Source organism: Suricata suricatta, chromosome 10 (assembly GCF_006229205.1).
Source record: "Suricata suricatta isolate VVHF042 chromosome 10, meerkat_22Aug2017_6uvM2_HiC, whole genome shotgun sequence".
Taxonomy (NCBI): Eukaryota; Metazoa; Chordata; class Mammalia; order Carnivora; family Herpestidae; genus Suricata; species Suricata suricatta.
The window spans coordinates 108,636,419-108,651,225 of NC_043709.1; the positions used below are offsets into that span (position 1 = coordinate 108,636,419).

The 14,807-nt window shown below is 35.7% G+C and overlaps 1 protein-coding gene across 4 annotated transcripts in view; it reads left to right on the top strand.

Moving 5' to 3' along the window:
- Window positions 1-14,807, top strand: part of ZEB1 (zinc finger E-box binding homeobox 1) — a 190,952-nt gene that overhangs the window by 118,250 nt on the left and 57,895 nt on the right. For 3 of the 4 annotated variants that reach the window (XM_029954987.1, XM_029954986.1, XM_029954990.1), the window contains one exon: window positions 8,838-9,038. In XM_029954987.1, the coding sequence (XP_029810847.1) occupies window positions 8,838-9,038 (201 nt within the window). Of the gene's footprint in view, window positions 1-3,687; window positions 3,720-8,837; window positions 9,039-14,807 lie in introns of those variants that run through there. The other variant, XM_029954989.1, reaches the window with a different exon arrangement.

The following is a 14,807-nucleotide window of genomic DNA, read 5'->3' on the forward strand; positions in this document are numbered from 1 at the left end:
AATCCCAGGAATACTTAGTAATTTTTGTGTAATAAGAGAGGAGAGAAAATAAGAACTAGGATTCTGTGCACGATGGCAGCCCTTCTCCTGCTTTTGCCTATGAGTTTTCATTCTAAGAATAACTTGTATCTGAAGGCATTGAAAATCACCAGCCCTTTGCAGGGGTAGTTAGAGTCAGCGACTTTCACTGGAGTTATGTTTTTAAAATATTTGGAGGGGCGCCTGGCTGACTCAGTTGACTAAGCATGTGACTCCTGATTTTGGCTTAAGTCATTATTTCAGTTTATGGGATCGAGCCCCTCATTGGGGCTCTGTGCTGACAGCATGGAGCTTGCTTGAGATTCTCTCTCCTCTGCCCCTCCCTTGCTCTCTTTCTCTCTTTCCAAAAAAATAAACATTTAGAAAATAAATCAATAAAAGATATGTTACAATTAGATAATATACACATTGTATATCATATTACATGTTACATTACATATGCATATTACATCATAACCTTCATTCTGTAGTAAAATACATGCACATTAATATTATCTATAAATTAGGTCAAAAGTCAGGTTAACAAATATTTGCAGTATGCCTGGGTATAGTATTTATAGACAACATAAGCTCTTCTTTCTAGGAGTAACGTTATTTGCAGAACTTTTCTTTGACACTGTGGATTGTCATATGACCTCTCTTTTTTATATCATGTGCTTATTTGCCAATTCTTTGGTTATTACCACAGCCTTGTCATTTCCTGACTTTTTTTCTTTACTAAGAAAAAAACAGTGGCCCCACATTCAATTCAGCAAATAATTCTCTACCTACTATGTGGAAGGCCATATGCCAAGAATCTCTTCAGTATAAGAAAAAGATGTTGAATGGTCTTGTTACAGTTTTGTCCCAGCTGATGTTAGAGAGTAATGGAAATACTTGGTCAGTATACCTACCTTTATCTTCATGTTTCATAGCATCCTTGCCTAAATCGTATTAATCTCAGCATAGTGCTAATGTGTGAAATACTCTATTACTTAATCAAACTGTAATCAAATACTCTTGAGAACATGACTCCAAATATATATTTTTCTAGGTATTTCTTTTTTTTCTTTTTTTTCAAGGTAGTTAACATACAGTATAGTCTTAGCTTCAGGAATAGAACCCAGTGATTCATCTCTTACATATAACACCCAGTTCTCATCCCAACAAGTGCCCTCCTTAATGCCCATCACCCATTTAACCCAACCCCCCCACCTCACCTCCAGCAATCATCAATCTGTTTTCTGTATTTAAGACTCTCTTATGGTTTGCCTCCATCTCTGTTTTTATCTATATATATATCTATATATCTCTATATATGACAATATATATATAATTTATTGTCAAATTGGCTAACATACAGTGTGTAAAGAGTGCTCTTGGTTTTGGGGGTAGATTCCCTTGGTTCATGGCTTACATACAACACCCCAGTGCTAATCTCAACAAGTACCTTCCTCAATGTCCATCACCCATTTTCCACTCTCCCCCTCCCACCCATTACCCTCAGTTTGTTCTCATTATTTAACAGGCTCATATGGTTTGCCTCCCTCCCTCTCTGTTTATAACTTTTTTTCCCCTCCCTTTCCCCCATGGTCTTCTGTTAAGTTTCTCAAGATCCACAAATGAGTGAAAACATATGATGTCTGTCTTTCTCTGACTTATTTCACTTAGCATAATACCTTCCAGTTCTATCCACATTGCTGCAAATGGCATGATTTCATTCTTTCTCATTGTCAAGTAGTATTCCATTGTATACATAAACCACATCTTCTTTCTCCATTCATCAGTAGATGGACATTTAGACTCCTTCCATATTTTGGTATTGTTGAAAGTGCTGCTATAAACATTCGTATACAGGCTCCTGTGAATCAGCACTCTGTATTCTTTGGATAAATTCCGACTTGTGCTATTGCTGGGTCATAGGATAGTTCTATTTTTAATGTTTTGAGGACCCTCCACACTGTTTTCCAGAGTGGCTGCACCAGTTTGCATTCTCACCAACATTGCAAGAGGGTTCCCATTTCTCCACATCCTTGCTAACATGTTTCCTGAGTTGTTCATTTTAGCCACTCTGACTGGTATGAGGTGGTATTGCAGTGTGATTTGTATTTCCCTGATGATGAGCGATGTTGAGCATCGTTTCATGTGTATGTTGGCCATCTGGATATTTTCATTGGAAAAGTATCTATTCATGTCTTCTGCCCATTTCTTCACTGGATTATTTGTTTTTTGGGGGGTGTTGAGTTTGGTCAGTTCTTTAATTGATTTTGGATTCTAACCCTTCATCTATCATTTGCAAATGTCTTTTCCCATTCCATCAGTTGCTTTTAGTTTTGTTATTTCCTTTGCAGTGCAGAAGCTTTTCATCTTGATGAGGTCCCAATAGTTCATTTTTGCTTTTAATTCCCTTGCCTTTGGAGATATGTTGAGCAAGAAATTGCTGTGGCTGAGATCAAAGAGGTTGTTGCCTGCTTTCTCCTCTAGGGTTTTTGATTGTTTCCTATCTCACATTTAGGTCTTTGATCCATTTTGAGTTTGTTTTCATGTATGGTGTAAGAAAGTGACCCAGTTTCATTCTTCTGTGTGTTGCTGTCCAGTTCTCCCAGCACTATTAGCAAAAAGATTGTTTTTCCATTGGATACTCTTTCCTGCTTTGTCAAAGATTAGTTGGCCATACATTTATGGGTCCAATTCTGGGTTCTCTATTCTATTCCATTGGCCTATATGTCTGTTTTTTGTGCCAATAACATACGTTTTTGATGATTACAGCTTTGCAGTAGAAGCTAAAGTCTGGGTTTGTGGTTTTCTTTAGTTTTCCCACTTTGGTTTTCTTTTTCAGTATCTGGCTATTCAGGGTCTTTTGTGGTTCCATACAAATTTTAGGATTATTTGTTCTAGCTTTGAGAAGAATGTTGGTGCGATTTTGATTGGGATTGCATTGAATATGTAGATTGCTTTGGGTAATATTGACATTTCAACAATATTTATTCTTCCAATCCATGAGCATGGAATGTTTTTCCATTTCTTTGTGTTTTCTTCCATTTCCTTTATAAGTCTTCTATAGTTTTCATCATACAGATCTTTTACATCTTTGGTTAGGTTTATTCCTAAGTGTTTTATGGATCTTGGCTCAATTGTGATGGGTATCAATTTCTTGATTTCTCTTTCTGTTGCTTCATTATTGGTGTATATAAATACAAATGATTTCTGTACATTGGTTTTGCACCTTGCAATTTTGCTGAATTCATTTATCAGTTCTAGCAGCAGTTTGGTGGAATCTTTCGGGTTTTCCATGCAGAGTATCATGTCACCTGTGAAAAGTTAAAGTTTGACTTCTTTGCCAATTTTGATGCCTTTTATTTCATTTTGTTGTCCGATTACTGATGCTAGGACTTCCAACACTATGGTAAACAACAGTGGTGAGAGTGAACATCCCTGTCGTGTTCCTGATCTCAGGGGGAAAGCTCTCATTTTTCCCCTTTGAGGATAATATTAGCTCTGGGCTTTTCACATGTGACTTTTATGATGTTTAAAAACATTCTATCCTGACATTCTTTAGAATTTTTATAAAGAAACGATGCTGTAGTTTGTCAAATGCTTTTTCTGCATCTGTTAACAGGATCATATGGTTCTTATCACATTGATTGATTTGCAAATATTGAACCAGCCCTGTAACCCAGGAATGAATCTACTTGATCATGGTAAATAATTCTTTTTATATGCTATTGAACTTGATTTGCTAGTATGTTGTTGAAAATTTTTGCATCCATGTTCATCAAGGATATTGACCTGTAATTCTCCTTTTTTGTGGGGTCCCTGTCTGGTTTGGGAATCAAGGTAATGTTGGCTTCATAGAATGAGTCCGAAGGTTTTCCTTCCATGTCTATTTTTTGGAACACCTTGAGAAGGATTGGTATTAACTCTGCTTTGAATGTCTGGCAGAATTACCCTGGAAAGCCATCTGGTTCAGGACTCTTATCTGTTGGGAGATTTTGATGGGTCTGTTAAAATTTTCTATTTCATCCCATTTGAGTTTGGGTAGTGTGTAGGTGTCTAGGAATTTGACCGTTTCTTACAGGTTGTCCAGTTTGTTGGAATATAATTTTTCATAGTATTCTCTCATAACTTTGTATTTCTGAGCGATTGGTTGTGATAAGTCCATTTTCACTCATGGTTTAATCTATTTGAGTCCTCTTTTTTTTTTTTTTTTGAGAAGTCTGGCTAATGATTTATCAATTTTGTTTATTTTTTTCAACAAACCAGCTCTTAGTTTCACTGATCTGTTCTCCTGCTTTTTGGATTCTATATTATTTATTTCTGCTTTGATCTTTATTATTTCTTTTCTTCTGCTGGCCTTGGCGTACTTTGCTGTTCTGCTTCTAGTTCCTTTAGGTGTGCTGTTAGATTTTGTATTTGGAATTTTCTTTTTTATTCTTGAGATAGGCCAAATTGCAGTATATTTTCCTCTTAGGACTGCCTTTTCTGCATCCTTCCCAAACTCCCCAAAGTATTTGGATTATCATATTTTCATTTTCATTTGTTTTTTCATATATTTTTAAATTTCTTCTTTGATGCCTGGTTGAACTGTTCATTCTTTACTAGGATATTCTTTAACCTCCATGAATTTGGGGGTTTTCCAACCTTTTTCCTTTGCTTGATTTCAAGTCTCATAGTATTGTAACCTGAAAATGTGCATGGGATGATCTCAGTTCTTTTCTATTTATTGAGGGCTGTTTTGTGACCAGTACGTGATCTGTCTTAGGGAATGTTCCATGTGCACTCGAGAAGAATGTGTATTCTGCTGCATTAGGATGAAAAATATCCTGAATATATTTGTCAAGTCCATCTGGTACCATGTATCATTCAGGGCCATTGTTTCTTTATTGGTTTTCTGCCTAGATGATCTGTCCATTGCTATAAGTGGAATATTAAAGTCCCCTGCAACTACCACATTCTTACCAATAAGATTGCTTATGTATGTTATTGTTATATATATTTTTGGGTGCTTTCAAATTGGGTGCATAAACATTTATAATTATTAGCTTTTGTTGATGGATAGACCCCATAATTATGATGCAGTGCCCTTCTTCATCTCTTGTCACAGCCTTTATTTTAAAATCGAGTTTTTCTGATATAATTATAGATTCTCCAGCTTTCTTTTGACTTCCAGTAGCATGGTAGATGGTTCTCCATCCCCTCACATTCAATCTGAAGGTGTCCTCAGGTCTACAGTTGGTCTCTTATAGACAGCAAATAGATGGGTCTTGTTTTTTTATCCATTCTGATACGCTTTGTCTTTTGATTGGAGCATTTAGACCATTTACATTCAGTGTTATTATTGAAAGATACGGATTTAGGGGTGCCTGGATGCTCAGTTGGTTAAGCTTCCGACTTCAGCTCAGGTCATGATCTCACAGTTTGTGGGTTCGAGCCCCATGTCGGGGTCTGTGCTGACAGCTAGCTAAGAGCCTGGAGCCTGACTTCAGGTCCTGTGACTCCTTCTCTTTCTGACTCTCTCCTTCTCACACACTCTCTCTCTCTCAAAAATCAATAAAAACACTAAAAAATTAAAAAAGAAGAAAATGCTATACATTTAAAAAAAAGAAAGATATGGATTTAGAGTCGTTGTGTTATCTGTAGGTTTTGTATTTGTAGTTATGTCTCTGGCCCTTTGTGGTCTTTGCAGCATTCCACTTGCAGAGCCCCCCTTAGGATCTCTTGTAGAGCTGGTTTAGTAGTGATGAACTCCTTCAGGTTTTGTTTATCTGGGAAAACTTTTATCTCTCCTATTCTGAATGACAAGCTTACTGGATAAAGGATTCTTGGTTACATATTTTTTGTTTTTAGTACACTGAGTATTTCCTGCCATTCCTTTTTGGTCTGCCAAGTTTCAATAGATAGGTCTCCTACTGCCCTTTTGTGTCTTCTCTTGTAGGTTAAGTCCCATCTGTCCATAGCTGCTTTCAAAATTCTCTTTATCATTGTATTTTGCCACTTTCACTATGATAGTTCGTGCAGAAGATCGATTCCTGTTATTTCTGAAGAGAGTTCTCTGTGCCTCCTGGATTCCCAGGTCTATTTCCTTCCCTAGGTTGGGGGAGTTCTTAGCTATGATTTGTTCAATATACCTTTTGCCCCATTCCCTCTCTCCATTTTGGGAACTCGTATGGATATCATTAATTTTATTCAATCACCTTAGTTGTCTGATTCTCCCCTCGTGGTCTAGAATTTATTTTTATCTCTTTCTCAGCTTCATTTTTTTCCATAATTTTATCTTTTGTTTCACTTATCCTCCCCTTTGCCTCTACAGTCCTCACTGTCACTGCCCCTAGTTTATTTTGCACCTCATTTACAGCGTGTTTTAATTTACCATGACTATTTTTTAGTTCCTTGGTTTCTGCAGCAGTGGATTCTCTGCTATCTTCTATGCTTTTTTCAAGCCCAGTGATTAATCTTATGACTAGTATTCTAAATTCTTGTCTAGTTATATTATTTATATCTGTTTTGATCAATTCTTTAGCTGTCATTTCCTCCTGGAATTTCTTTTCAGGAGAATTATTCCATTTTGTTGTTTTGGCTAGTTTTCTTTCCCTTGTGTGTTTTAAAAGTTTGTTATGTGACCCCCACTTGCAAATACTACTATATTAAAGAGGAGTCATACACTGTCCAGGCCTGGTCCTTCAGGAGTTGTTTTTTGGACAGTGTTACTTGCTGTCTGTTGTGACTCTGGTTGCTTTTCTCTCCCTACTAGTAGTGATGTTTTGGACCCTCCATCAGCTGTGCTTTGATTTGTTCATTGAAGTAGCCCTGGAAAAGAAAACAAGCAAACAAAAAACAAAGACCAAAAATAGAAGAAGAAAAAACACAACAAAAAACAAACAAAAAAGAAACCACAACAGCAACATAAGAGGGTGTGGGCAATGTTGATGGAAGAGGTCTTATCCCATAAGAAGAGGGAAATGACAGGGATGGGAAAAAAGAAAAGAAAATTGACCCAGCAAAGAAACTATACAGCTTAAAACAGAGAGAGAGGAAATAAAGGAGATATAGAACAGGTATAAGAAGAGTAGAGTAAATATGTCTGTTTAAACAAACCAACAACCAGAATAACCAGACTAGAGGAGGGAAGAATAAGAAGGAGAAAAGGAAGATATATAAGAATTGTCAGAGAATTAAATCAGGAAATGCAAAACGTCCGGGTGCCCTGGAACCATTGGCAGTGCTGGTCTGGAGGAAGGACTGTCTGGTGGTCAGCGTCACTCCGCTCCAGTAGATAAGTTACCAGGCGCAGCGAGGTGTGGTTTGGTGCAGAAGGTCCCGCCTCCCCTGTGGGCTCGCTTTCCATTCCCTTGAAGCCCCACCTTGGTGGTGATGGGGAGAAAATGGCGGCACCCCAGCCTCTCTACGACTGGGTGGCCCAGACCACTCTATTCTTGTGCACTGAACACATATTACATTTACAATGAAATTAGAAAGTAGTTTTCTCTTGGGGAAAAAATTGGAAAAAGATGTATTCACACTAAAGTATTAATAACACAACAAAACTTGATATATTTTTTCTGACAAGTTACTGAGGAATTTCTAATGTGGGGAAAAGGGTAACACCAGTACTCTTTGGAGCTGAGAGGGTCTTCCTGAGATCTATAAAAGTGGTTTTGGAGATTTTTGCTTATTCGTTCTCATCTTGACATATGCATCCATACTTCTGATTGCATTTCTTTCTTCCTTTTATTAGGTGTGTGTGTGTATTTATATGGGAAGGGGATATACATGCATATCATTCATATATTCAGGTTATTACCTTATTTCAAGAATGGTTGGAAATTTTAAGGAAGACATGGAAAGAATAACTGAAAGTAATTATTGCTTAGTTATTGAACAAAGCAGATTCCTTTTTCTCCCTTCCAAATCTTCCTTAGCAAATAAGAATCACCTTGAAAATCATTGAAAAGGGGTATTCCAGTGACCATACCCAATGAGATACTAAATAACTGAGCACAGTAGAGTGATTATTACAAGGACTCTGAGGAAAAATATTGACTATACTATATTGTTTTATTTATTCTCAGCTGTTGCTCATGGTTCTGTGAGCTGTGGTTATTCCAAATACAAATTTATCTTCATAATTTTGGTGTTAAATTTTATTAAATTCATTAAAAATATGGAAAGGATGCCCGTTTCAAAACTTTTGGATGTCAGTTATTTTTTCCAAAATTAGACTTACATATAAACATTATTTGAAATCATGCCTTCTGCAGAAATTTGAATAAATTGATTTGATAGATTCTTTATGAATTCAATGTGGGATTAATATGAAATGCATAAGTCCAATTGACAGCTTGCACATTATCTTTCTTTTGGGAAATTTGATAAGGTACTGTTGACTTATAGGAGAGATTAACTCATTTCTTAATTTTAATGCCTTAAAGAGTTGGAAGTCCTAATTGTACACAAGCAGTATCACATAGAATAAACTCATTATTACTGGAGAGGATATTTAATATAGTGTTAGAGCCCAGAATATAGAACTAGACTGCTTGGGTTCAAATCCTGGCCCTACTTTTTCCTGGCTATATGATCTTGGGCAAGTTACTTACCTTCCTAGGTCTTGGTTTTCATTTCTGGTTTCAGGGTTATAAGTAGTAGACAGTAGGTAGATACTCTGTTCCATAGGGTTGCTAGAAGTTTGTAAGAATAAATGAGTTACTATTTGTAGAACACTTAACTGAGATCCCTTTTAAAATTTCTTTCTACTAAGGTGTAAAAACTGATTTTTATCCTAGTTGGTTTTGATGATTTGTTTCTTATTTGTATTACAGTTACGAATTATAATACTGTGGTAGAGACAAATTCAGATTCAGATGATGAAGACAAACTCCATATTGTGGAAGAAGAAAGTATCACAGATGCAGCAGATTGTGAAGGTGGTGTGCCGGAAGATGACCTGCCCGCAGACCAGACAGTGTTACCGGGGAGCAGCGAGGGAGAAGGCGAAGCTAAGAGCTGCTGGGACAGTGCCGGTGAGTTTCATATGCTGGCCTCTTGAGTCTTTAAAAAATATGTATCAACTGAAAAGATACCTGTGATGAAAGGTTTGAAATTTGTCTATTAAGTTCAATACAAGGTATTCTTTTACTTACCAAAAAGTAGACTTTGAAACAGAATAATTAAAGCTGTTCTGATTATTTGTACAATGTACATAGTATATTGAATTTTAATTGTTCTTTTAACTAGAATCAAGCTTTTCATATACTGCTGATATAATTGAACCTACCTTTAATTTCATATTGTGACATCAAATGAAGAATCTATTTAGAAATCTACAGATTATATTTTGGTATAGTAAAATTGCAACATAACTCAACAAAAATCCCCAAAACAGATAAATCATGGGAGTATCGTTAGTGTTTGAAAGCTCCTCACTCTTCTTCCTTCCCCCTGTTCTTTCCCCCCTTCTTCCACTTACCCATATATATCAGAATCATGTAAGTACTATGATTCTTTCATTTGCTTTAAATTTTTTACTTAAGTAAAATTTCTACTTTCACTAAACTAAAGCATGGTTGAGTGGAAGGATTTGTGAAAGTCACTCTAGGAGAGAGAGTCTTTCTGCTTACTTACATTGAATATTTAACATTCTTCCTCATCTGTCAAATGAAGAAATTGGTGTATAGTCTTTTCTTCCAGATCTAAAATTCCTCCTCCCTACTTTTTTTTAATAAACTAATTAAATTATGTAGCCTGTCTCCCAGGATTTAAATGACAGTGGTGTCAAAACAGAAGAATGTGGAGATGGCACATATTGCGAATTAGAGGGGTTGGGGATCAGAAATAGGAGCATTGTCAGAGGCAAAGAAGAGGATGCAAGTGATCACATTCAAGGTCAGTCAGAGGAGAAGCCTCCCCAGCAAGATTTCACGTTCGGGAAGGTCATCTAAATAAGACATCAAAACCCAGGCTAGACAGTTTGGGGACATGAATCAGATGTGCTGGTCCAAGAATCTGGATACTCTGGTGGAAGTGTAGATAAAATATGGGTCTAATAGTAGTATGGAGTACCAGTAGTTAAGATTTCTACAATAGGACATATTTATAGCTGACAAGAACTTTCTTTTTGAAGTTTATTTATTTTTGAGAGAGACAGAGACAGCATGAGTGGGGAAGGGCAGGAAGAGAGGGAGAGAGAGAATCCCAAGCAGGCTCTGCACTGTCAGCACAGAGCCTGATGAGGGGCTTGAACCCATGAACCTGTGAGATCATGACCTGAGCCAAAACCAAGAGCCGGATGCTTAACCAGCTTAGCCAACCAGGTGCCCCAGGAACTTTTGAAATCATGTAATTAGCTCCCTCATTTTATAGCATTAAGCAAATTCTGCAAGAATGGAATTGCAAACTTGAATAAGACTGTCTCTGTATTACTTATAGTTTAATGAGTGAGAAAGATAAATAAGCCACAAATTCATTACAGTTCAGTGTAGGTGTAAAATTAAAGTTCTGTGGAAACATTAAACAGGAATGTTCAAATCTGAGAGAGGAAGAGAAATCCTAGAAGAATTTCTGAGTGAAACAGTGCTGGTCTTGAATTATAAAAGACCAGTAGAAGTTGATTAGGTAAAGGAGAAGAAAAAGAAGGTGTTTCAAACAGAAGAAACAATGGTATTTGCAAAAAATGACATCTGAGAAGTAAACAAAGACTCTGAAGGGCACTGTGTGCTGTTAAGGTTTGAACTTTACCCTAGAAGCTAGTTACAAGAACATCATTGATACGTACTTTAGAAATAAGTCTGATAGCAATATGGAAAAGGAATTTTGGAGGGAGAAAAGTCTAGATACCAATAGTGCCTTCAGTAAGGAGACTATGAAAATGGAGTAAAAGATGAGACTTTTTAACTAAGGAAATGGCCTTCAAATGAGAATAAAAGGGAGAGATTTAGTAGGAATGTAAGAGGTATATAAGATTTGGTTTATTCAATGTGGAAGGTAACAGAAGTAAGGACTGACAACTCCTAGACTTCTGGAAAGTAAAACCCAGAGAAATTAAATTGCTGATTTATTATCATAGCTCATTAATAGGGGAGCTATTGACTTATTAAACTGAACTCAAAACTTCTCGGAGCAAGGATTTCTTATATATTTTCTGTCAGGGCCAGAAGTGAGCCACTGGTATACTTGATTCAAAGTGTTAATATGAAAATAAGAAGGTAATGATTTTTTCTGGAAAATGGGGAGATAGGAGAGTGAGATAATTAGAGGGGAAACAGAAAGATGAAATATCAATGAGGATGTTCTGTGTCTGAAAGTATGTTGGGATAAGTTATTTGAACTAACTCTGTCACTGAAAATAACTAATGATGCTAGATTTATAAATAAATAAATAAATAAATCTTCTCAAAAGCTTTAAAAGAGCTAGCTAGATAATAAGACATTAGCAGATTTAGCAGATCAAAATCTGTGTGAAGACAGGAACCCATTGAGGTAAGCAAAGCACAGCATAGAAGACTCCTTGGCTTTAAGGACATTTGCCTAACCAGGGTAATGTAAGATGTGGTTTTCAGGCCTCTAAGGAAAAACAAAGTGTAGGACCACCTAAGAGTTTAATAGCCAAGTTTAATAGTGGAAACTCCCCTAGTATGAATCACATTTGACAGTATGAAGCACTGTGATGAATTAAAAGTAAACCCTCTCCCATCGATGCTCAGGAGTTATCAAACAAAACTTCCTTGGCCAGGGATTGGTGGAATGGAAGATTATCTCTGGCAGGGAATAACACCAGCTGTCTTACATTGATTTACAGCTATTCACATTACTGTATAGCCTAATAAATCTCAAGCTGTAACTGAACCTAAAGTAGGTACTTTAAAGTACCTATGCTTATACTTCTAGGCGCTGAGAAGAAGCAAATGCAGATCTGTTAGAGGAACATACCTTTAAACTGCACCATAGAAATCTTCCAAATAAATTATCAAGAAAAGAGCAACATGAGTGACAATTACCAGAAACAAAGGGAAGCAGAAACTCATCCATAAAGACTGTAATTATAATGAGTTTATCTGATACATATTATAAAATGATTATTAATTGTCAAGAAAAAAAATAGACAAATTTTAAATTACCTGCTCTGATAGAATAAGATATAACCAACAGAGTTTAAGAAGAACCAAATTGAACTTCTAAAAATGAAAAATTAGAATAATAGAAGCTCAGATTCAAAGTATGGATTTTAGCAAAAAGTGAACAGAATTGAGGAAAGAATTAAAGAATTGGAAGATGGGGAAATTTTACTAAATACAACTCAGAAAAATAAAGATAGAAAAATACAAAAAACAGGATAAGAAACATGAAGAACAGAAAGAGAAGGTCCAATATATGTCTTAATTCTAGGAGAAGAGAGAATGAAAAGGAAAGCAGCAATATTTGAAGAGATAATGGCTGAGATTTTTTCAGAATCAGTAAAGGACACGAGGCCAATAGACTCCAGAAGAACAATAAATATTAAGAAGTATAAATAAATCTACCCCTATTCACATTATGGTGAAATTGCAGAATATCCAAGAAAAAAAGGGAACTCTTAAAAGTAAATTTGAAAAAGATTGTGTTTAAGAAAGTGACAGATTGACAGCTGAATTCCGAGTAACTGGAAGCTAGACCCAAAAAAATGCCTGCTGATACAGAATTCTATACCTAGCAGAAATTTCTTTTATGAAAGGAGGTGAAATAAAGTAATAATTTCAGACAAGTTTGAAAACAGAAAATTTGTTATCAGTAGACCTTATTAAGGCAAATTTTAAAGAATGTATTTTAGACATGAGGAAAAATATCATTGATAGAAGATCTGAGTTGTAAGAACAGAGAAGATTACAAATATATGGAAAACATAGATACATGCATAGTATTTCCTATGAAGATGCTTTAAAAAGTGGATGTGACTAAATTTCAGATGATACCAACTTTTAATGCTTGAAAGCATTATTATAGATAATAGGATCACTTTATAATAATGAAAGATTAAGTGAAATAACAGGTGAACAAAGGGGAAGGGAAGAAAAAATAAGATAAAAAAACTGAGAGGGAGGCAAGCCGTAAGAGACTTTTAAATATAGAGAACAAACAGGGTTGATGCGTTGGTGGGGGTGGAGTGGGTTAAATGGGTGAACGGCATTAAGGAGGGCACTCTTCAGGATGAGCACCGGGTGTCATATGTAAGAGATGAATCACTGGTTCTACTCCTGAAGCCAAGACTACACTGTATGTTAACTAAATTGAAAATAATAATAATAATGATGATGAAAGATTATTTTAAATGTATGTGTACCTAATAACAAGGCCTCAAAAACAGAAAGGGAAAACAGACCATGTACAAGGAGAAGAACACAAATCTAGTCATTGTGAAAGATGTAATACCTCAGATAGTCATTGATAGAATAATTACACAAAAGCAGTGAGGATATAGAAGATATGAAAATATACATGAAGTGTATAAGCAATATGCTTAGTAATCAAAATATTTTTTTTCAACTGTTTAGAATACTTATAAGAAGTTTTTAGAGGAAAATTTAGAACCTTAAGTACATATTTTTAGAAAAGGTTCTGGCTTAAAGTTAATGGGTTAGCCATCTATTTTTAAGAATTTAGAAAAAAAGAACAGCTAAAAGATTTTTAAATGTAAAAACAAGAAAGTAATATAAAATTGAAAACAAACCTACAGTGCAAGAGGTCAGCATAAGCAAAACGCTATTCATTGAAAACTATTAACAAACCTTTGACAAAATTAGCCAAGTAAAACAAAAGAGAATATAAAAATAACTGAAATCAAGGATGAAAAAGAGTACATACCTAAGATACTACAGACATTGACAAGGTAAAAGGGAGTATTGCAAACAACTGTATGCCAGTAAATTTGAAGATATGGACAAGATACTAGAAATTCTAGCCAAACCGGCTGGGGAATAACTGGAAAACTTATGTTCTAAAACCTCTCAGTAAATTAAAATCATGGTCAAAATACTCCCACAAAAAGATAGTGAGGATCTGGACCAACCAAAAATTGTACATTGCTCATTGTAGGTGGTATGTCACTCCAGAAAACAGTTTGGCGGTTTATGATAAAATTAACCATATGACCCAACAATCCCACTCCTGCGTATTTTTCCTAGGGAAATCAAAATAGGTTCACACAAAAACATGTACACTGATGCCTAAGGAGGCTCTGTTCATCATTACCAAAAACTGGAAAAAACCCATTGTCTTCAGCAGGTGAAAGAAGGAAACTATAGTACATCCATATAATTGGTCTACTACTTGGCGGTAAAAAAGAAACAAACTTAATATAAGCAACAAGTTGGAAGAATCCCAGAGTCATTATGCTGAGTGAAAGAAGCCAATCTCAAAAGGTTACAAACTGTCTGATTCCATATAGTTGACATAGTCAAAAAGACAAACTGTATGTTGGGTAACAAATCAGTGGTGCCCGGGTTTAGAGCAGGGAGAGTGTGGCTCTAAAGGGATAGCACTAGAGAGTTTGGGAGATGGTGAAAAAGTTCTATATCCTGATTTTAGTGGTGGTTACATGAATCTATACACGTGTTAAAATTCATAGAACCATACCCCAGAAGACAAAAAGCAGTAAAATTTTTTGTATGATAATTTGTATATGTGTATATGAGTATGTATTGGGATATATATGATATGTATATTACTTATATGTATCATATATGTGTACATTATAAAATTACATGTTTTCTTCTCTTCTACAAAGAAAACTCTAGCCCAAATGGAGTCACTGGTAAGTT